This window comes from Pelobates fuscus, chromosome 1, assembly GCF_036172605.1.
Source record: "Pelobates fuscus isolate aPelFus1 chromosome 1, aPelFus1.pri, whole genome shotgun sequence".
NCBI classification, from domain to species: domain Eukaryota; kingdom Metazoa; phylum Chordata; class Amphibia; order Anura; family Pelobatidae; genus Pelobates; species Pelobates fuscus.
The window spans coordinates 365,234,251-365,255,976 of NC_086317.1; the positions used below are offsets into that span (position 1 = coordinate 365,234,251).

The 21,726-nt window shown below is 43.2% G+C and overlaps 1 protein-coding gene across 1 annotated transcript in view; it reads left to right on the forward strand.

The window, feature by feature from the left end:
• Window positions 1–21,726, forward strand: part of DIAPH3 (diaphanous related formin 3) — a 747,362-nt gene that overhangs the window by 13,732 nt on the left and 711,904 nt on the right. The window contains exon 2 of the mRNA XM_063425945.1: window positions 19,238–19,273. Coding sequence (XP_063282015.1) covers window positions 19,238–19,273 — 36 coding nt within the window. The remainder of the gene's footprint in view (window positions 1–19,237; window positions 19,274–21,726) is intronic.

The window sequence follows — 21,726 nt, forward strand, 5'->3', positions numbered from 1 at the left end:
AAAGAGGTGAATTATGGTTGGACAGACATATAGCGCAAATGCCAGGTTTTGTTTACATTTTGTTCTGTTCACAACTTGTACATTTGGCTCAGTCCTTAAGGGGTTAATATGAAAGAGGTGAATTACGGTTGAACAGACATATAGCGCAAATTCCAGTTTTTGCTTACGTTTTGTTTTGATCAGAACGTGTAATATTGACTCCGTCCTGAAGGGGTTAAGGATTGCTATTTCATAGGACTTTCACACATTTCAAAACAATTTGCTCCTATAGAGAACACAGGGGTCTCAACTCAATATGCCATGCTGCTAAAGGGTGGAGGCAGAGGTACCATAAATTGAGGAGTCTGAGGATTTGTTTACCAACTCCTCAGCCAGAGTGGCCATCAGAAATATTTGGGTCCTGTATTTGGGATCGAGGGTGTGGTGGTTTTCCCTCCACAATGCCCTCTCCCTGGTTCAGATGGTGGTAGCGTGGACATTGATAACATGGTGTTAATATTTCTTTAAACATCCCTAATCTGTAGAATTATTCTGCTAGTAAAATAATTATGAGGTTGCTCTGATGTGGTGCTATTCCTTTTGAAATAAGCAATGTAGCTTAAATGAGTATATGTGCATTGTTCATAGTTAGCTCTTTAAACTAAATAAGATCTTTATGTCCCTACCACATAATGTTAGTAAATTAATGATCACAGAAATGCTGTTGTATTGAAGCATAAAATGAGACAAAGGGGAATTAACTTAATCTGCTTGCATTGACGTGATAACATGGCCAGTGGCATTAAGCATCTAGGGACTCAGCTGATTCGGTAATTAGAAAAGTAGGCTACTTTGGAAAGCCATATTAAATTAATAATCCTTCAGCAAGTAGTAGTTTCATTCAGATGCCAAATATTGACATGCTAAAGATCATATTTGTTTTGCCATGCAAACCTAAATATTAAAAACATTAGCAATGTTTGTTATTAAGCATTCTATTTGCATTGCAACGCTCGCTACACGATGTCATTCATGTCTGTGTTGTGTCAGATGTAACCCAGATGTAACCTCCCAATCTATTCTGGCGATGAGTTGTTTCATTGCTTCTGGCCTGCTGAGATAGACTTTGGCTTCAAATAATCACTGTGAAGTATAATTGATGGGTTGCGATACAGGCCCTGAGTGAGGTGCTTGTACTGGGTACTACTGCCTGAGGAAAGCAATGTGTATAATAAGCAGTTACTAGACTGATTAAAAGAACTTATTTAATAGGATTTTTACGTTAGCAGAACTTTTTCTCAACTTTTTTTATAGCCTTTTTTTTTTTTTTTTATGGAAAACAAACACACATGCATAACTTTCATTATCGATGTGTTTTTTGATTGTGTTGTGATTTGATTTTGCCCCACAGATATGGTACTCAATCCATTATCCTCTTAAGAGAGGAACACACTGTGACTTGGTGTTTAGGGAAGATTGCATCTGTAATGTTTCATGCGTGAATTGCACTTTAACCCACTGAACAAGTACTGTAATTTTTTTTTTTTATATGCACAGCATTATTATATTTTAGTTTTTGCTCGATAATCGTATATAAAACTAAATTTTTTTCTTTACTTGTCTCTAGATTCCGTCTAGTTTGCAGTTTAGCTTAAGAGCCTGAACCAGTTACACCTTGGGTCAGGGCTTGAGACAAATTTGCTAGGAATCTAGGAGCCAGCAAAAAAAGTGAAAAGCCAGTTATTTATTTTTTAAACTTGCGCACATTGACACATGCGCACACGCACACACTGACCTTTTTTATTTGAATCCACCCTGCCTCCCTAACTTTGGGAGAGCTAAGTGGACTTTCCCTGGGGTCCAATAGGGCTGCTCTTCCTGTGTGCTAGGGAGCCATAATCTACCTGCGGATCCTCTCTGCTCCCTGTAGTGATGCCGGGGCCGGAATGACATCATATTCCGTCTCTCGGCACCCCTATACAGCGCGAGGAAGCAGAGGAGCTGCAGGAAGATCACTGCTCCCACGCGCGCTGCCCCTGCCTGCTGCGTCCATGCAGCCCAAGGCAGCCGCCTCCACAATCCCTGAGCCGGCCCCCTCTATGCTCTCCAGGGCGGTCGGCTACATGCTCCCTGAGCTGGCTGCTTCCATTCTCCCTAGGGCGGTCAGCTACATGCTCCTCATCCAGTCGCTTTAGCTATAGGGCAACAAATTCCAGGCACCAGGACGAAATTTCTAGTCGACCTGGCGCCTGGGATTTATCGAGCCCTGCCTAGGTGTTATGTTAATTTTATTTTTAATCCTATCAAGAGGTAAATTTTACACATTTTACCTATTCAGTCTCCTAAAGGTACATACGCATCAATAGGTTTTAAACGTTTAGCTTTATATTGGATGAACTACTTAAAAGCTAAATACTTCACAATAAGATAAATAAAATATTACCTATTCATACAATAAAAACACTTTCTACATCTAACCATTTCTGTTATATAGAATTTGGCAAATTAATGCAGGGTGGCTGAGCCCAGACAGTCCCCCCCCTCAGAAGAAGACCGATCTCCGACAGGGGAACGGCGGTGATAAGTACACGTGGAGGGAGTGTAGGGGATAATTTAAAATATAAATAAAAAATGTAATACATGTTTTAATTTTAACGGAGTGCCTCGACCCAGACAGAGCATTGAAAGCCTGCCTGCTGGGCCACAGGGAATCCACCCTCCTGCACCTAAAAGGCATGAGTGTGTGTAGCGGAGTAGAGGTATGATCCAAGGTAGCTCCGCTGGTAGACAGGAACAGCAATCCAATACAGGTATCAAACGGGTAGCGTAGTTACAATCCCTTCCCTCCAAGAACTAGACGACACATAGCTTGGAGGTCAACTGTCAGCTTTATTCACACAATTTCTTTTATGGCTTTTTCCCATGCAAGGGAGGTAACTCAAAACAACCAATCACCTCACAATCACCTCCCCTCCCTCTCCTCCCCTTAGATTAGCAGGTAAATTAATTAGAGGGAACCGAGTTTTCCCCAGGTTCTGAATGTCCCCTAAATACGGGGGTTACGATGATAAACGAGGGGTCCCCTGGTAGGTCTGCTCTGGGTGAGTAACATATTCAAATTTCACCCAGATCAGACCAGGGGTTCGGGAGTTACAGATATTTAAAGATTTGACCGACTGCAGGGACACAGTAGCCGAAAACAGCTCCATAGATTCTGGCCCTGTAGTCGGTCTACTTCACTGAATAGAAAGTGCCGAACAGTTCAGCCATCCGACCCCAATCTTTGGTTCGGATGAATCCCCTAGACTGGGGAATGCAAACTACCGAACGGCGGGCCGTTCGGCAGTTTGGATCATACGGTTTGGTGATCCTGGAGGTCTGAGCGGTGTCTGGGTAGTCGAGCGTCCGATTTTAGTTCCAGACGCTCGACGACCAAACACCGCTGTTCGGCAGTTAAGATGGCCGCCGCCACGTGGAGATTAGGCGAACGGCGGCCACCCACGGACCCAATAACGATATGTGCAACATTGTTTCTTGCTTAACAGGAGACACACGACCACAGCAGGGTGGTCTGGTATTTGGTACTTTTAATCGGTTCCCGAACCGGGTAAATATATCGGGCTCGGGGACCGATTACATTAACAGGCAGGTACAATATACATGATGCATGGACATATAGAGCTAGGGACAAATAACATTGTAAATAAGAGTCTCTGGTGGCTGCTTCTGCCACAATGCTCCCCCAGAACCAAGCCAGCATACACAGTCTGATCCCAACGGATCGGCTTGGGGATGTCTGGAGGAGTACCCACAGATCACTTGTCTAGTTCCGTTTGTCGAGATAACCCGTCAGCATTTCCATTGAGCTTCCCCGGGCGATATTGGATATTGAAATCAAAGGGCTGAAGCGCTAAGCTCCAGCGCAGCAGTCTGGCATTGTCTCCTGACACCCGGTTCAGCCAGACCAACGGGTTGTGATCTGTGAGCAGGGAAAATGTTTGTCCATACAAATAGGGCTGTAGTTTCTTGAGGGCCCACACCACGGCAAGGCATTCCTTTTCGATGGCGGCGTAGCTTACTTCTCTGGGTAAAAGTTTTCGGCTGAGGTAAGCTACTGGGTGTTCACCGCCATCGGCTCCGATCTGGCTCAGTACTGCTCCCAATCCGAACATTGAAGCGTCTGTATGGACGAGAAAGCGTTTAGTCGGATCGGGAGCAGCCAACACAGGGGCATTAACAAGGGCATTTTTTAGGAGTTGGAAGGCCTGTTCACACTCTGGGGCCCATACTACTAATTTGGGAAGGTTCTTGCGGGTTAAGTCGGTAAGGGGCTTGGCTAGGGCGCTGTAGTTAGGTACAAACTTTCGGTAATATCCTGCCGTCCCCAAAAAGGCTTGTACCTGGGTTTTAGTGCGGGGGGTTGGCCATTTAGCTACGGTCTCTATTTTGGCTGGTTCGGGTTTTTGGTGGCCGCTGCCTACTCGGTGTCCGAGGTATTGGACCTCGGCCATCCCTATATGGCATTTACTGGGCTTGAGGGTCAGTCCGGCTTCCCGGATGCGGTCTAGTACTGCTCCGATATGGTCTAGATGATCGGCCCAGGAGTAACTAAAGATGGCTATGTCGTCTAGATAGGCGCAAGCGTACTCCTGAAACCCGTCCAATAGTCGGTCCACCATCCTCTGGAAGGTGGCCGGGGCGTTCTTCATCCCAAATGGCATGACCCGGAATTGGTACAGGCCAAATGGGGTGACGAAGGCCGACTTGGGAATGGCGTCCTCGGCTAGAGGGATTTGCCAATATCCTTTACAAAGATCAATGGTGGTTAAGTATTTCCCCCTAGCCATTTTGTCTAATAGCTCGTCTATCCGGGGCATGGGATAGGCATCGGATGTGGTTTTATCATTGAGCCTCCGGTAATCTACACAGAAGCGGGTAGTTCCATCCCGCTTCGGCACGAGTACTACAGGGGATGCCCAGGGGCTATCTGAATGCTCAATTACCCCTAACTGCAACATTTCCTTCAGTTCCTTGTACATGTTTCCCCTCACTGCTTCGGGAATGCGGTAGGGCGGTTGACGGAGTGGGATCGGATCTAGGGTTTCTACCCGATGGGTAGCTAACGGGGTATATCCCGGGAGGTTGGAAAAAGTGGCTCCTTTTTCCCTAATTAAACTTTGGGCCTGAGCTTTTTCCTGGGGATTCAAGCGGTCTCCTAGCTGTACGGCTGCGAGATCCTCTTGTAGCGTTCCTCGGGCCAGCATGTCAGGGAGGGGTAGGTTATCTGTGTCCTCTGCAGCCGAGGCGCAGATGGCGGATACTTCCTCTGTGCGCTCGTGGTAGGGCTTCAGCATGTTCACATGGAACATGCGTCTGTCCCCGGTCCCGGCGCAGGGGCCGATTATATAGGTGGTATCGCAGACCTGCTCTACCACCTTGAATGGGCCCCGCCAGGAAGCCTGCAGCTTGTCAGTAGGGACGGGGCGTAGGACTAGTACTTTCTGGCCGACCTGAAAGCTGCGGTCCCTGGCTCCCTTATCATACCATTGGCGCTGGCGTGTCTGGGCCGCCTGGAGGTTGTTGCGCACAGCCCGGGTCAATTCCTCCAGGCGGTTCCGAAACTCCAACACATACGGTACGATAGGGGTGCCGTCAATGGTCGTTCCCCCCTCCCAGTTGTTCCCTTATTAGGTCTAGGGGTCCCCTTACCCTCCTTCCGAACAACAGTTCGAAGGGAGAGAACCCAGTGGACTCTTGGGGCACCTCTCGGTAGGCGAACAGGAGATGGGGTAAGAACCGCTCCCAGTTCTTCTGAGTGGCTACGAACGTGCGGATCATTTGTTTTAAGGTCCCATTAAACCGTTCGCAGAGGCCATTGGACTGGGGGTGGTATGGGGAATTAAGGATAGCTCGGACCCCGCATACTTTCCAAAGCTGTTGCGTGACCTCGGCCGTGAATTGGGTACCCTGATCTGAAATGATCTCCCGGGGGATCCCCATACGGGTAAATATACGCATGAGGGCGTCTACTATGGTCTCTGCGTGTACATTCGTCAGGGCTACTGCTTCGGGGTATCTAGTGGCATAGTCTACCACGGTCAATATGTATTTCTTACCAGATGGGCTTTTTTGTCTCAGCGGTCCGATAATGTCTACCGCTACCCGGCTAAAGGGTTCTTCAATAATGGGCAGGGTGTGTAGTTTGGCCTTGTATCGGTCCCCCCGCTTTCCCACTCTCTGACAGGTATCACAGGTATTACAGTACTGCTTAATATCCTGTGATATCCCTGGCCAGAAGAAGTTCTGTAGCAGCCGATGTTTGGTTCGGCTGATCCCTAGGTGTCCGGACATGGGAATGTCGTGGGCGATCCGCATTAACTCTTGTCGATACTTTCGAGGCACAATTAACTGTTTAATGGGTACAGGAATTGACCCGGCTACTACTTTTTCTGCATACCGGTATAATAACCCCTTATCCCAAGCATATCTCTCCCCCTCTCTGCCAGTCTGGTCTTTATCTATCCTGTCCTTGTAAACCTGTAGGGACGGGTCCAGGGCGACCTCGCTACCAAATTCTAATGGGGCAGCCCAGGGTAATACAGGGTGATCAGGGGGGTTCGTGCTTACCTGAGCCTCAGAGTCAAGGTGGGGTGCCGTGGTGCGAGCCTGTTGACGGGTGACGACCGGGTAAGCTTCCTGTGGAGGAGGCCGGGTAACAAAAGCGGAAGTTAGCTCCCCCAAATCGTTCCCCAAAATCACATCGGCAGGTAGATCCTGCATCATCCCCACTTCAATTTGTCCTGCCCCCGCTCCCCAGTCCAAATGTAGTTTAGCAGTGGGTACCTTGTAGATAGCTCCCCCTGCCACTCGAACTGCAATGCAATCTCCAGTGAGATGGTTCGGGGCCACTAAATGGTTCCGTACCAGAGTGATGGTGGCCCCAGAATCTCTTAACCCCTCCAGCCGCTTGCCCTCCACATGGACCACTTGCCGGTGGCCCTGGCGGTTGTCTGAGGCCGCCTGGACCGGGTTTACCTCATGGAGGGTGCCCAAGGGTTCTTCTATTTGGGTAGAGGTGAAAGGTTGAGCCCAGGGCCTGACCTGATAGCAGTGTACCGCGGCTCGGGGGGTGGTTGGTGGTCGTTGAGGGGTCCAGGCCGGTCTGGCCCGGTTTTGGGGACAGTCTCGTTGCATGTGACCCAGCTGGTTACATGCATGGCACCGGACAGATGCCCGGTTGTTGTACCGGGGGGGTTGGGACTGGTAGGTCCCCCCTGGTCGGGGCGGATTTACTGGGGTAAGCTGGGGAACAGCTGGCGTAGATTGCACTCTACTGGAGAAATGCTGTTCCCGCCGGGAGTCCTGATGCTCATCTGCTAGTTGAGCGGCCTCATGCAGAGTACGGGGCTTACGGTCTCTTACCCAGATCTGTAACTGTGGAGACAAACATTCGTAGAACTGTTCCAGCATCATCAATTGCTGGATCTCTTGGGCCGTGACGGCTTTGGCTGCCTCAAGCCACCCGTTAGCTGCCCGTTGTAGGCGGTGTGCAAATTCTGCATGTGAGTCTTTTCCTGATTTGGGTAATTTCCGGAACTGTGTTCTGTATGCTTCAGGTGTAATGGCATACCGTGCGAGCAAGGTTTGTTTTACCTTCTGATAGTCTCGGATATCCTCTGCCGGCATAGCTCGGTAGGCATCTGCTGCGCGGCCGGATAGGTTACCCGCTAGCACTCGTACTTGTTCTTCAGTGCTAATGGCATGCAGCTGGCACAAAAGTTCAAAGTTCTGTAAATAGCCATCAATGTCCCCCTCGGTATCATTAAATGCTTTGAATACCTGGTACGGTATTTTAGCTTTCGCTGGCGGGGTGGGGGCCGATGTTGCGCTTCCCTGCGCTGATCGCTGCATAAAGAGAGCCTGTACATCGTTGTACACCTGGTCTGCTTTCTGTGCTGCCATGGCTGGTGAGAATAGAGCCATCCTGGCCCTATATTCTCTGGTAAACTCAGTTTCTTCCCCCTCCCTTGGAGGTGCTGCAGCAGCTGCGACTCTGTCTCCTTCCATGAGTTCTGCGATTAGGATAGCCTTTGTTTTGTTGCTTGCTATCCTCCCTCTCGCTTCCAGTAACTCTTTTAGCGTGTCCCGTTTCAAGAGGGTATAATCTGTTTCCATTCAGTCCTTTTTAATTCCTGCTGAATGCCTCTTGCTGTGTAGTACGATCCCGTCGCTTGCCACCAATTGTAGCGGAGTAGAGGTATGATCCAAGGTAGCTCCGCTGGTAGACAGGAACAGCAATCCAATACAGGTATCAAACGGGTAGCGTAGTTACAATCCCTTCCCTCCAAGAACTAGACGACACATAGCTTGGAGGTCAACTGTCAGCTTTATTCACACAATTTCTTTTATGGCTTTTTCCCATGCAAGGGAGGTAACTCAAAACAACCAATCACCTCACAATCACCTCCCCTCCCTCTCCTCCCCTTAGATTAGCAGGTAAATTAATTAGAGGGAACCGAGTTTTCCCCAGGTTCTGAATGTCCCCTAAATACGGGGGGTACGATGATAAACGTAGGTCTGCTCTGGGTGAGTAACATATTCAAATTTCACCCAGATCAGACCAGGGGTTCGGGAGTTACAGATATTTAAAGATTTGACCGACTGCAGGGACACAGTAGCCGAAAACAGCTCCATAGATTCTGGCCCTGTAGTCGGTCTACTTCACTGAATAGAAAGTGCCGAACAGTTCAGCCATCCGACCCCAATCTTTGGTTCGGATGAATCCCCTAGACTGGGGAATGCAAACTACCGAACGGCGGGCCGTTCGGCAGTTTGGATCATACGGTTTGGTGATCCTGGAGGTCTGAGCGGTGTCTGGGTAGTCGAGCGTCCGATTTTAGTTCCAGACGCTCGACGACCAAACACCGCTGTTCGGCAGTTAAGATGGCCGCCGCCACGTGGAGATTAGGCGAACGGCTGCCACCCACGGACCCAATAACGATATGTGCAACATTGTTTCTTGCTTAACAGGAGACACACGACCACAGCAGGGTGGTCTGGTATTTGGTACTTTTAATCGGTTCCCGAACCGGGTAAATATATCGGGCTCGGGGACCGATTACATTAACAGGCAGGTACAATATACATGATGCATGGACATATAGAGCTAGGGACAAATAACATTGTAAATAAGAGTCTCTGGTGGCTGCTTCTGCCACAGTGTGTTTATCATCTATGTCTGCATGTGTATTTGATTGTGTGTATCTTGGAATCTTGTGTTTATTTGAGTGTGTCAAATATATATTTTTTTAAATTCTGTCAGTGAATGTGTATGTTCAGGTCACCAGCCTTGTATCGTATAGGGATGGTGTTTTTACTCACCTTTTTTTCCCAACGCTGTGCCGGTCTCGCAGTGGCTGGCCCGCCTCCATATCTGATATTATCAATTATCATTTGAAAGCATCGGGGCTATTGATCATGCATGGCAAAATGCTGCCCCGATCAGCACCTCCTCATAGAGATACATTAGATTAATGCATCTCTTTGGGGAACGTTCAGCGCTTCCATGCAGAATGTGGAGATGTTGAATGCACTGAGATCTAAAATACTTTCGTGGCTTTTTCAGTGATTGCTACTAGAGGTGTTACTAGGCAGCAATGTAAACACTGCCTTTTCTCTGAACATCTAGTGTTTTCATTGAAAAGCCTGCAAGGACAGGCTACAGACACCAGAGCCACTACATTAAGCTGTAGTGGTTCCGGTGAATATAGTGTTCCTTTAAGAATTGTATTTTTCTTGTTGGGAAAAAACCTGTCTAACTTTTTTAGTTGGCTCCTAGATTCAAAGTAAATTTGTGAAACCCTGCAATATTTGATTACTGGTAGGTATTATGGTAATTATGGTTTTAACTCATCCTTTTTCCCACGCTGTGCTGGTGATGTTGTGGCTAGCTCCAACTCCATGGCTGAGCTAATCAATCTTGATGATCTTAGCCAATCCAATGCTTCCCCATAGACAAACATTGGGAGATTATTGCGCGTGTGTGGCAAAATGCAATGCTGTGCAAATCGTCTCCTTATAGAGATGCATTGAATAAATGCATCCCTATGGGGGAGCATTAACGTAGATGCTGCACGCTGTGCAGCACTGATCCAGGAAGCACTTCTAGAAGCCGTCTGAGTGACTGTCACTAGATGTGTTACCAGAGAGCAATGTAAACCCTGCCTTTAGTCAAAAAATCAGTGTTTACATTAAAAAGCGTGCTGGGACACTGTTTAGACTTCAAAACAACTACATTAAGCTCTAGTAGTCCTGGTGACCTTAGTGTCCCTTTAAGAATTGTATTTTTGACAGAAAAAAACTGTCTCCTAACTTTCTTTTACTGGCTCCTAGATTAGTTGTTAAGCCCTGGTCTAGAGAAGGACTACAAACTGCTTCCTTTGAGGTTCACATTAATTTGCTTTTGAGAGAACACCAGTAAAAGAGCAGGCCTCAGAGCTCTCACAAAAGAAAATTAAAGGAACACTATAGGGTCAGGAACACAAACCTGTATTTCTGATCCTATAGTGCAAAACCTACCATTAAGGTGGCTCAAAAGCATGAAAAACTCACCTTATTTCCAGCGAATCAATGCAGAGCATGGGGATGCTGAACGGCAGAGCTGCCTACTGTGCAGCACTAAGCCAGGAAGCACCTCCAGTGGCCACTAGGGGCAATGTAAACACTGCATTTTCTTTGAAAAGGCAGCACATGAAAATGCCTGTATATAATTATTATACTCACCTGAAAAACTACATTAAGCTGTAGTTCTGGTGACTATAGTGTCCCTTTAAGTTGGATCTCTGGAGGATTGTTTTCTAACTGCATCAGACAGCACCAACAACAAGGAAATACTCAACACTGTGACCTAGTCTTTTTTTTTTTTGTCTTGTACAATATACCTCTTTTAAAACATTTATATATGTAAAATCAATATTGCTTACCTTAGCCATGGTTTGGAAGGGACCATCTCTAGTTATTGGCTTTCTTGCTTCCTCGCTAAAGCTATTAAATATGTTGTGAAAATGAAGCACTACCCTTGTGGGAGTAAATATGGATTTGATCTGGAGCGTAGTATAATAGACATACTTTCTCGATTTAGAATTCCCACTATTGCAAAAGTGTAAATAATTCCAGTTTACTGTGTGTATAAAATTCTAAAATGTTTCAGTTTTTCTGACTTCACTGTTATGTTGCAAAATAGATATAGTGTATACGGGAACTTTTATTAAACCATAGATAGTAATTGAATAATGAAATTTTACTTCTTAAAACTTAGGAAAGACCTGTGCTGAAACTCTGATACTTCTTAAAGGGATTCTCCAGTGCCAGGAAAACAAACTGTTTTCTTGGCACTGCAGGTCCCTTCTCCCTCTCACCCCCCATCCCAGGATGTCCCTCTGCGCTGGTTCAGGGTCCGCCCACGCTCCTTCCCCGCCGACGTCATCCGGCAGGGGAAAACTATTGCGCATGCGCGACGGGGGAGACCTAATGTGCAACGCACATTAGACCTCCCCATAGGAAAGCATTGAAAATGCTTTCCTATGGGGATTTCAGCGACGTTGGAGGTCCTCACATAGCGTGAAACAGTCCAGCGACGCTATAGCACAGAAAATCTGTGCTATAAACCCGGAAGTATCCTCTAGTGGCTCTCTAGTAGACAGCCACTAGAGGAGGAGTTAACCCTGCAAGGTAAATATTGCAGTTTATGAAAACTGCAATATTTACAGTTGCAGGGTTAAGGTTAGTGGGAGTTGGCACCCAGACCTCTCCAATGGGCAGAAGTGGTCTGGGTGCCTGGAGTCTCCCTTTAAAATAAGTACAATTTTCTCACTTTGTTTCCAGCACCAAAGTGGCTCTGCTGTAGCCACCCACTTCACATCTGTCTTTGTCAGCATTCTTGCTGTTTTCTTCTGCAGTCTTGTCCAATCCAGTGCTTCTGATAAGCATAGGTGGACGAGATGTGCATGTGAGGCCAAACACAGCTCTCCTCCAAGCAAATGCAGTTATGAGCAGCATTTGATTGCAGGGCAAAGTATCACTTGAATCTAGAGGCAGAGGCACCTCTAGTGGCTGTCGGGAAGATAGCCACTAGATGTGCACGTAAACATTACTGTTTCTGCAAAATGTTTTATGTTGAAGTGTTAACATGACAGGAGCACTGCACGTAAACAATTTCATTGATATGTGGTCTGCGTGACTCAAGTGGTTTTTTAATTTTGTCTGGATGCCTAGTTGTAAAACTTCATTTTTCTTTTAATGCACCAACAGATATGTTATGCAGTAAATTAAATTGAAATGAGCATGTGTAATATGCTAGATAAAAACATCAACTCCAGTTTTCCATGCAATATTAAACATTAATATATGCACAGATGGAAACATATATTCAAATACATTGCTCTTCCTCTACACACTTGCGTGCACATTTTCATAACTAGCCACTTCTTGACTCTCTATGTCTCATACACACTCATAGCTAGCCACACACACACACACTTTACCAGTGCAACCAAAACAGACATAACTAACAGTCACTTGTATGCATTAGATACGTTTATATACAGATGTGCATTTGAAGTACTGTCTGCTCAGTTCTATGTTGCCATGGATTGTGACCTTGAGATCTCACCTTTGTTGCTTGGAAGCAATGGAAAAGGTACTTCCTTAGAGTAGTTCCTGAGTATTTGACATAGACTTAGGATTTTTTGGGGGGACTAGTGGTATATGGAAATTACTAAATGATTGTGTGATTTATGACCATAGATATATATGCTTTACTATGTAATATATTCTTGTAACCTACAAGGTTGCTATGTCTCTTCAAGGTAAAAAAAATAAATACCGCAATTGAATTATCTTTATTCATTGCTAAATAAATTCAATTTAAAACTTTTTTTAATGTTTATTACAAATTAACACCTCTTATAACTTGTTTATGTCCATGGAATACTGCTGTGTAGCAATTGCTACGTCCCACTTAAATTTAATTATCTTTAATAAGGTTTCTAACTGTGTTTAGTAACAAATGTCTACACAGGGCTGTGTGAAATAGATAAGCAGTGGGTAATCTACTCTTTGCTTACATGGTTAAGAGAAGGTACTGCTTGAAAACCTATATGCCTGCCTAATAATTTACTCTTTTTGTCTTTGAAGTGAGGGCGTACAATTAAATTGTACCCCCTGCTATTTTTATAAATGTGTGTGTGTATGTATGTATATATATATATATTTATATATGTGTGTGTGTGTGTGTGTGAAATTAGGATTTGCAGAGATTTTCCATGGTAGGGGCATTTTCTATAAATTAAATATGATGATGGGACAGGCCTATGGAGTTGGACAAGTAGGGGTGGATTCAATATTACATGTAAAAAGATGAATAGAAGCGTTTTTAATATAAGGTAAGGGTCATATCGAGCGTAACTAGATGTTGCTGTTGCGATCAAGTGATTGCAAATTGGTGCCAGAAAACGTGAAATAAAAAGCTTCTGTTCACCAAGACACCATCGGGGTCCTGCGCAAGCCACACAATGCATACCGATTGCAATGAAACTGTCATCACCAAAATAAAGAATTGACAAAAAAAAAAAGCTTCTGTTCGAAAGTTTCTATATACTATTGTAAGAGATAAATGAAAGTCTTGACTGGCTAAAAAGTAAGGTGGTTCGGAACTATAAAAATACCATCCCTTAACCCCTTAAGACTGCAGGACGTACTATGCCGTCCTTATTTTGGTGGCTCTAAAAGCCGCAGGACGGCATAGTACGTCCTGCGATCTTATGTACTTACCCGGTCGCCGGCGATCCCACGCCGGCGATCGCGGTATGGGGGACTTACCTGGGAGCCCAGGGAGTCCCCCTGCGTCCTCTTCAGCCGCCCAGGGCCATGTGATCGCGAGGTCCTTGCGAGGACCCCGCGATCACATGGACGGCATAGCCGTCCAAGGCATTGCCAGCAGGGGGAGTGCCTGTAATGACAGGTACTCCCCCTGCTGTCTGAAAAAAAAAAAAAAAATGTTAAAACAGTGTAAAAATAAATTATATATACTTAGATCATATATATATTTATTATATATATGATCTAAGTATATATATACACACATATACACACATACACATAAATATGCATACACTGTCTACGTGTATTTTAATATTAATATATACATAATTATATATATATATTAATATCAAAATACACGTACAATGATATTGATTAAATATATATATAATTTTCATTATATATATATTTATATATAATAAAAAATAAATAAATATATAAATACGTTAAAAAAAAAAAAAAAAAATAATAAAAAAAAATAGATAAAAAATATATAAACATGCGTAATTTCGTTCTAACTGTATTTTAAAATGAATATATATATATTGATATCAAAATACATGTAGAACGAAATAATATATATATCTATATACATAAGTATATACGTATATATCACTATGTATATACCTATATATAAATAAAAATAATTAAAAAAAATTATATACATATATATACACACATATATATATATATACACACATATATATATATAATAATTCTACGCATATATTTATGTAATAATTTTACATAATTAGGTCATTTTATTAATTACAATTTGCAGGACCTGCCTGCCAACCCAGGCCAAAAGTTCAGGGAATTACATTGTCTAGCACTATATTTAACTCTGTAACTTTCCAAGACACCATGAAACCTGTACATGGGGGGTACTGTTTTACTCGGAAGACTTCGCTGAACACAAATATTAGTGTTTCAAAACAGTAAAATATATTACAACGACGATATCGTCAGTGACAGTGAAATTTTTTGCATTTTTCACACACAAATGGCACTTACACTGACGATATAATTGTTGTGATACGTTTTACTGTTTTGAAACACAAATATTTGTGTTCAGCGAAGTCTCCTGAGTATAACAGTACCCCTCATGTACAGGTTTTACGGTGTTTTCAAAAGTTACAGAGTCAAATATAAGGTTTGCGTTTCAGTTTTTTCACATTAAAATTCGCCAGGTTGCCTTTGAGACCGTATGGTAGCCTAGGAATGAAAATTATCCCCATGATGGCATACCATTTGCAATAGTAGACAACCCAGGGTATTGCAAATAGGGTATGTTCAGTTTTTTTAGTAGCCACTTAGTCACAAACACTGGCCAAAATTTGCGTTCAAATTAGTTTTTTGCATTTTCAAATATTAACACTAACTTTGGCCAGTGTTTGTGACCAAGTGGCTACTAAAAAAGACTGGACATACTCAATTTGCAATACCTTAGGTTGTCTACTTTTGCAAATGGTATGCCATCATGGGGGTAATTCTTATTTCTGGGCTACCATATGGTCTCAAAGGCAACGTAACCAATCTGGCGAATTTCAATGTAAAAAAACTGAAATATGTAACACGCTATATTTGACCCTGTAACTTCCCAAAACACCATAAAACATGTACATAGGGGGTACTGTTTTACACGCGAGACATCGCTGAATACAAATATGTGTATTGTATTGCAGTTAAAGCAAACAGTATTATGACATTCACAGTTAGAATGTCACGTAGAACTAAAAAAATTTAAAAAATTCTTATTTTCTCCCATTTTTTTAAATATTTTTTTCATATTAAATTATGTTCCATACCTAAATATTTGATGTTAAACGAAAGCCCCGTTTCCCCTGAATAAAATGATATATAATAATGGGGGGTGCATTTAATATGAAAGAGGTGAATTATGGTTGGACAGACATATAGCGCAAATGCCAGGTTTTGTTTACGTTTTTTTGGATCACAACTTGTACATTTGGCTGCGGTCTTAAGGGGTTAAAGGGATTCTCTAGTGCCAGGAAAACAAAGCAGTTTTCTTTGCACTATGTGTTTCTAAGGTGCCCCCCCTCTGCGTTAAAACCCCTTCAGTCACATACCTGAATCCAGTGTCGATGTCCCTCAGCGCTGGGTCAGGCTCCACCCACACAATGGCCCTGTTCGCATTAGGATTTCCCCATAGTAAAGCATTAATCAATGCTTTCCTATGGAGAAAACTCTGACGCTAGAGGTCCTCATGCAGAGTGTGAGGACGTCAAGCATCGGATACAGGACCAAAAGTCGGTTTCGATTCAGGAAGCCCTCTAGTGACTGTTTAGTAGACTGCCACTATGAGAAGACTTAGAGTTGCAATGTAAACACTGCAGTTTTTTGGTAAAAAGTGAATACGGTGTGATCTAGAAACTTATATTTCAACACTGCTCAGTTATCTTAGTTTTTATATTTCTTGTCATCATGCCTACTACATATTGTAATATGCATGGGCACTCCAAAACTTATATTATATTTTTGGAATTACATTATTTATTTTTATTTATTTTTTACATTTAATTCAATTTGAATTTGGAAATTTGATCTATTGATTTATCAGTTTTCTTTTCTTCACATACATGATACATGATTTACATATAAAGAAAAAGCTTTTTTTATTTAAAAAGTGTAATTTGAGGTTTTCTTTTTGGTTAAAAAAAAACAAAACACAAAAAAACAAAAAACTCAAATCTTTTTATGTTGGGTTCCCCTCTAAAAACAATATTTAGTCTTTCTGGAATAATTATTTTTTAAATTTCTTCCTTTAGCAGTTCCCACTGTTTCCCTATTTTTTGAAATATTTTTTTGTGTGCTTTTATTGGTAAAATCGAGTACTGTGGGAAGCATAATAAAATTTTTTTTCTTTATATTGTATAAGGTCTTCCCTGTTGGTATTTTCAGTGTTTTTGATTAAAACATCTTTTTTTTTTTTTTTTAACGACAGCTGATAAAATCATGAAAAGTATTGTTCTGCACCTTTTCTTAAAGCATGTTTTTGTATTTCCATAAAAGTTTTCTATATATATTTCCAAATACAATTTTTTTTTTTAACATAAATTCCAAGTCAATTTTAATACCTCTATTATTGGTGTTTAAAACTTCTGTTAAACGTGTTTCAAAGCCATCCCAAATAGGAAAAAAGTAATCTTTCCTTTTCCAGCAATGCACGGGTCTGGTCCCGGTAAGCCCTGCACACTCCTTAGGTGAGATCACAAGAAGAGTGCCAATCCACTGCTTTTCTATAGGAAAGCAATAGGGGGCTCTCAAGCATGCTCAGCAAAACGCAGCTCTGCACCAATCAGCATCTCCATATATAGATGCACTGACTTAATGCATCTCTATGGGGATAGTTCAGCGTCTCCATGCAAAACGTGGAAACTCTGGATGTCAGTTGAAATCCAGGAAGCACCTCTAGTGGTTGTCCGAGTGACTACCACTGGAGGTGTCCTTGGGCAGCAATGTAAACACTGCCTTTTCTCTTGATTTTCTGCCAGACACAGCCTGTGTGAGAATGATGGGAGTTGTCTTCAGAACAGGCTTTTTTTAAATGAAATAAGCAGTGAAGTGCAACACTCGTCACTCCGAGATATGCTTTTCCTGGCTGAGAATCAAGGGAGTAAAAATCCAAGTAATTTATTTTCCTCTCCTGTCGCTCCTCGCACACCTCTCCCCTCTCTCAGTCCTTACATTGGCATCCTGTATCCTATAAGAGTCAATTCAAAGTACTAATCCCCACCAGTAAAGCACTGACCAATTCTAGCCCCTCCTATATCTCTTCACTAATCCACAGGTATGCCCCTTCTCGGTCTCTCCGCTCTGCCTGTGACGTTCTCCTGTCCGTTGCTCGCACCCGTACGGCCAACTCACTCTTGCAGGATATCTCGCGGGTGGCTCATTTCCTTTGGAATAGCCTGCCTACGACCATCAAGCTCTCCCCTAGTCTTCAGTCATTTAAAAAGTGCCTCAAAACCCATCTCTTTAGGAAAGCTTATGGCCTCCCAGACTAACCTCAACCTCACATACCTGTCTCTTGTTCTCTCCTAAAGGGCATCACTCTACTCTCTCCTCCAGCTCGGCTTCACTCCACCTTATTTGATTTTTACTTCCTGTCTTAATGTGTTTTATACCCCGCCGCTTATAGACTGTAAGCTCGTTTGAGCAGGGCCCTCGTCAACCTATTGTTTTTGTTTTTTTTGTAAATATCTTTTTATTGAGATTTTCTCGAATTCGTTTGCAAGAAGGGATGAAATGCTGAGAAACGCGCAGGTTTCAGGTGAACAATATAACAATAAGTCAGTCGAGATTCGCAGATCTCTTGAGTAACAATTGAAAGGAAGACACGCAGGTCTCAAGGCAAACTGAGTGTTCATCGTACATCATCAATATATCTTGCATTGATTCACATTCAACCTATTGTTTTTGTAATTGTCTCATTTATTGTTAAATCTCCCCCTTTGATAATATTGTAAAGCGCTATGAAATATACTGGCGCTAATGAACGCTCACGTTTTCTATTGCACTAGCTCTTATGCTAACCCTAACTCCGTACTGACATTAACAGAGTAATTTTACTGTTTGTTCAGATCAGAGTGCTTAGTGATCACACTGTACTATTAATCACCACATGAGAGCGAGATCTTTCTCCTGCTGCAAATCTGTGTTCTATTGCTGCTGATCACTCAGAAATCAGTTCTGGGCAGCAAACACAACCCAGTTCCTATCGATGTCTGCAGTAAGACATTTGGGATCTTGTGGATCTCCCTGGATTCGAAAATTATCACCATGGCTGAAAGTGATCAATCAACCACAGTGATTTAAAGATCTTTGTGCAGTGTATTTATTTGCCTAACAAAGCTAATCGGAGAGCTTTGGGTTAATTAATATGTGCGATTACGGTATTGAATGATAGCTGGCTCTCCCTGGTGCCAGCAGTTAATCTGCAAGTACAAAACAGAATGGTGTCATGTCTAAGGGTACGGCATATTTAAGAATGTAAAGACTGATTGGCTTCTGTGATGTCAGACGGGGAAGTGCAGTGTAGCAATGTGAGCATCACCCAGTGATGAATAACTTATTTCAATATACTTAAAGAATGTTTCTTTTGGGCATGACCTAAAGAATAATACCTTTTATTTCAATAAAAAAATCAAAAAAGTTTGTAGAAACCTTTTATTACAAAACCAAATAAAAACAAGCAAGGAAAACAAAAAACTGAAACATGTGAGTTTTTGTTACACACTGCATAACTAGTTGTAGTAGTTGTTCCGTAACACTTCTGTTTTAAATGAAAAGTGTTGCTAGGATTCAAAATTGTAATAAACTTCTTTTCATTTGAAATGTTTGTTTTTTGTTTCTGCAGCAAATAAACAAACTAAGAAACTTGACTGATGATGTGGTAAGGTTATCTTTACTTTTGGTTGAACTTGCCAATGCATGACTGCATGTTTTTCTGCTTTGCGATATATATTTTTCTGTAATCTTTTCTTGTAATTTGCATGCAAGTTTTGTAGCATAATGAAATAATATGCAAGATATACCTGCTTCCCCGTTTGAATTATTGCTTCTACTTTACATCTGCTTCATGGCAAGGAAAAGTCTGTCAAGTATGAGTATTTTGGCCCAATGATCTCAAGTCTGTGAACCAGGGCCAGACTGGGGAAAAATGTTTTTATGACACCGACCCCCTGAGGGGGTAGAGGGGGCGGGGCCAGAGAGGGTGTGTTTTGTCATCCCTAATGACAAGCACACCACTTCTCAAAGTGAGCATATGGGTGAAATGCGCAGAGCCCTGCTGAAGAGCTCTAGCATGAGAAAAAGGCCCTGCATTTGTTCTGCGCAGCGCAAGCAAATTTAATAACATGCTTGCGCTGTTTGCTTTTAACTTGTCTCTGGTGTCTCCATAAGTGGGATACCAGAGGACAAAAGGGCCAGGAAAGAGTATGGTGCATGTATTTGGAACCTGCTTGTTTGACTGCGTGTGTGGAGAGTGAGCTGATTGTGGTGTGGTATTGTGTATTGTGGGTGTGCTGCTATCCCTAGTGGTGAGAGGGAATTCTAGCCTGCGAGGCTAGAGTTCACTCTCGTGAGATCTGAGTGTTGCCGTGGTAACCGCGGCACCGCTCTGATCTCGCGAGAGCACCCCGGCAGAGCTGCAGGTTAGAGCTCAACTGGGTCCCTTCTCTCTCTCTCTCTCTCTCTCCCCCTCTCCCTCTCCCTCCCAGATGGCGGCCACTTGTTAGTGCTAGTGGGCCGTTGAGGAAGATCTTTGATCTCCCCACCGGCCCATGAAGGCACACAGTAGGGCAGACGCTCAGTGCGGGCCCTGCATGGACCGGCTGGGGAGATCCTGGGCCTTTGCCTGGTATGCTTGATGGCCAGTCCGTGCCTGCTGTGAATTCACTACAACTTTATTTTAACAGATGGGGATCTATCTCTTACACATGCCTGAATGATAGAAGTGTATGGTGACATTTTATGTTAATGTAACACTCCCAGTCCAATAACACCATTAACTTATTTAATTAATGGGGGTTGGCATTTCTGGGCATCTTACTACCTCCAGGGATTAAACAGTTTGGCAATGGTTTAACTCTGGTACCTTTTTAAAGTCATTTTTTAATGAATGGGCAGCTATAGCAAAGCATTGGATTGGCTAATAAATTCTGATGTCAGCAAAGAGGCGGATTAGGGACGGGGCCAGCGCCGGCGGACGAGTACGACGCTGGAAATAAGTTATGTTTTATTACCATTTAAAGGTGCTAAATAGTGGTATTAACACTATAAAGTCAGGAATACATGTTTGTGTTCCTGACCCTATAGTGTTACTTTAAAGGTAAACAAGCACCAGGGACCTCCTGTCACAATCACAGCTTAATGACTGTGAAATTGTTATGGTGCCTGGATGGTTCCTTTAAATATTCTCTGTTCTTTTGGCCCATTTTTTCTGCTTTGTGTCGTTCAAATACTTGTATAGTGTACTGTAAATGTAATTTAAATTAGCACTATAGTGCCAGGAAAACAAACTAGTTTTCCTGGCACTATAGGGTCATTAGGTCCCACCCACCCTCAGGGCCCCCCTTCAGCCACTTACCTTTCTCCAGCACCGGGCTCCCTCTGTGCTGGGGAACTCTCCACCCCCTGCCGACATCAGATCCGAAAGCGCATGCGCGGCAAGATTAATCAATGCTTTCCTGTGAACGTCCAGCGTCTTCTTACTGTGATTTTCACAGTAAGAATCGCGGAAGCGCCTCTAGCCGCTGTCAGTGAGACAGCCATTAGAGGCTAATTAGATTAACTATTAGATTAACCCTCTGTGAAACATAGCTTTCTCTGAAACTGCTATGTTTTCAGCTGCAGGGTTAAAACTAGAGAGACCTGGCACCCAGACTACTTCATTTAGCTGAAGTGGTCTGGATGCCTATAGTGGTCCTTTAAGAATGATTTTTGGCCTTTTCGTGGTAGCCCCGAATAGCCTATTGAGAGTTCCTCCCACTAGAGTTCCAGGGGCAATGGAGCATGGTGTAGCATCTTGTCCCACCCCATCAGTGTGAGTGAGAGACAGCTTACAGAATTTACTGCATGTTCAGTAAGCCCAGTTGGGGGATGGTACAGAATATCAGTTATCATTGTATCATCAATATAGTGCAAAACGGGTCATTGCATTTGTTGCATGTTAAAGTTCCTGTTTAATGAGTCTGTAATATGTAGTGGGTAAATAATATATTGGGCATATTTGTTTTTTGTTTTTTTTAGTGGAACAGGCAGATCACCTAAACTTACATGCTTACTGGCACACACACACACCTACCGATTTGATACACACTGACTGACACGCACTCACTGACAGAC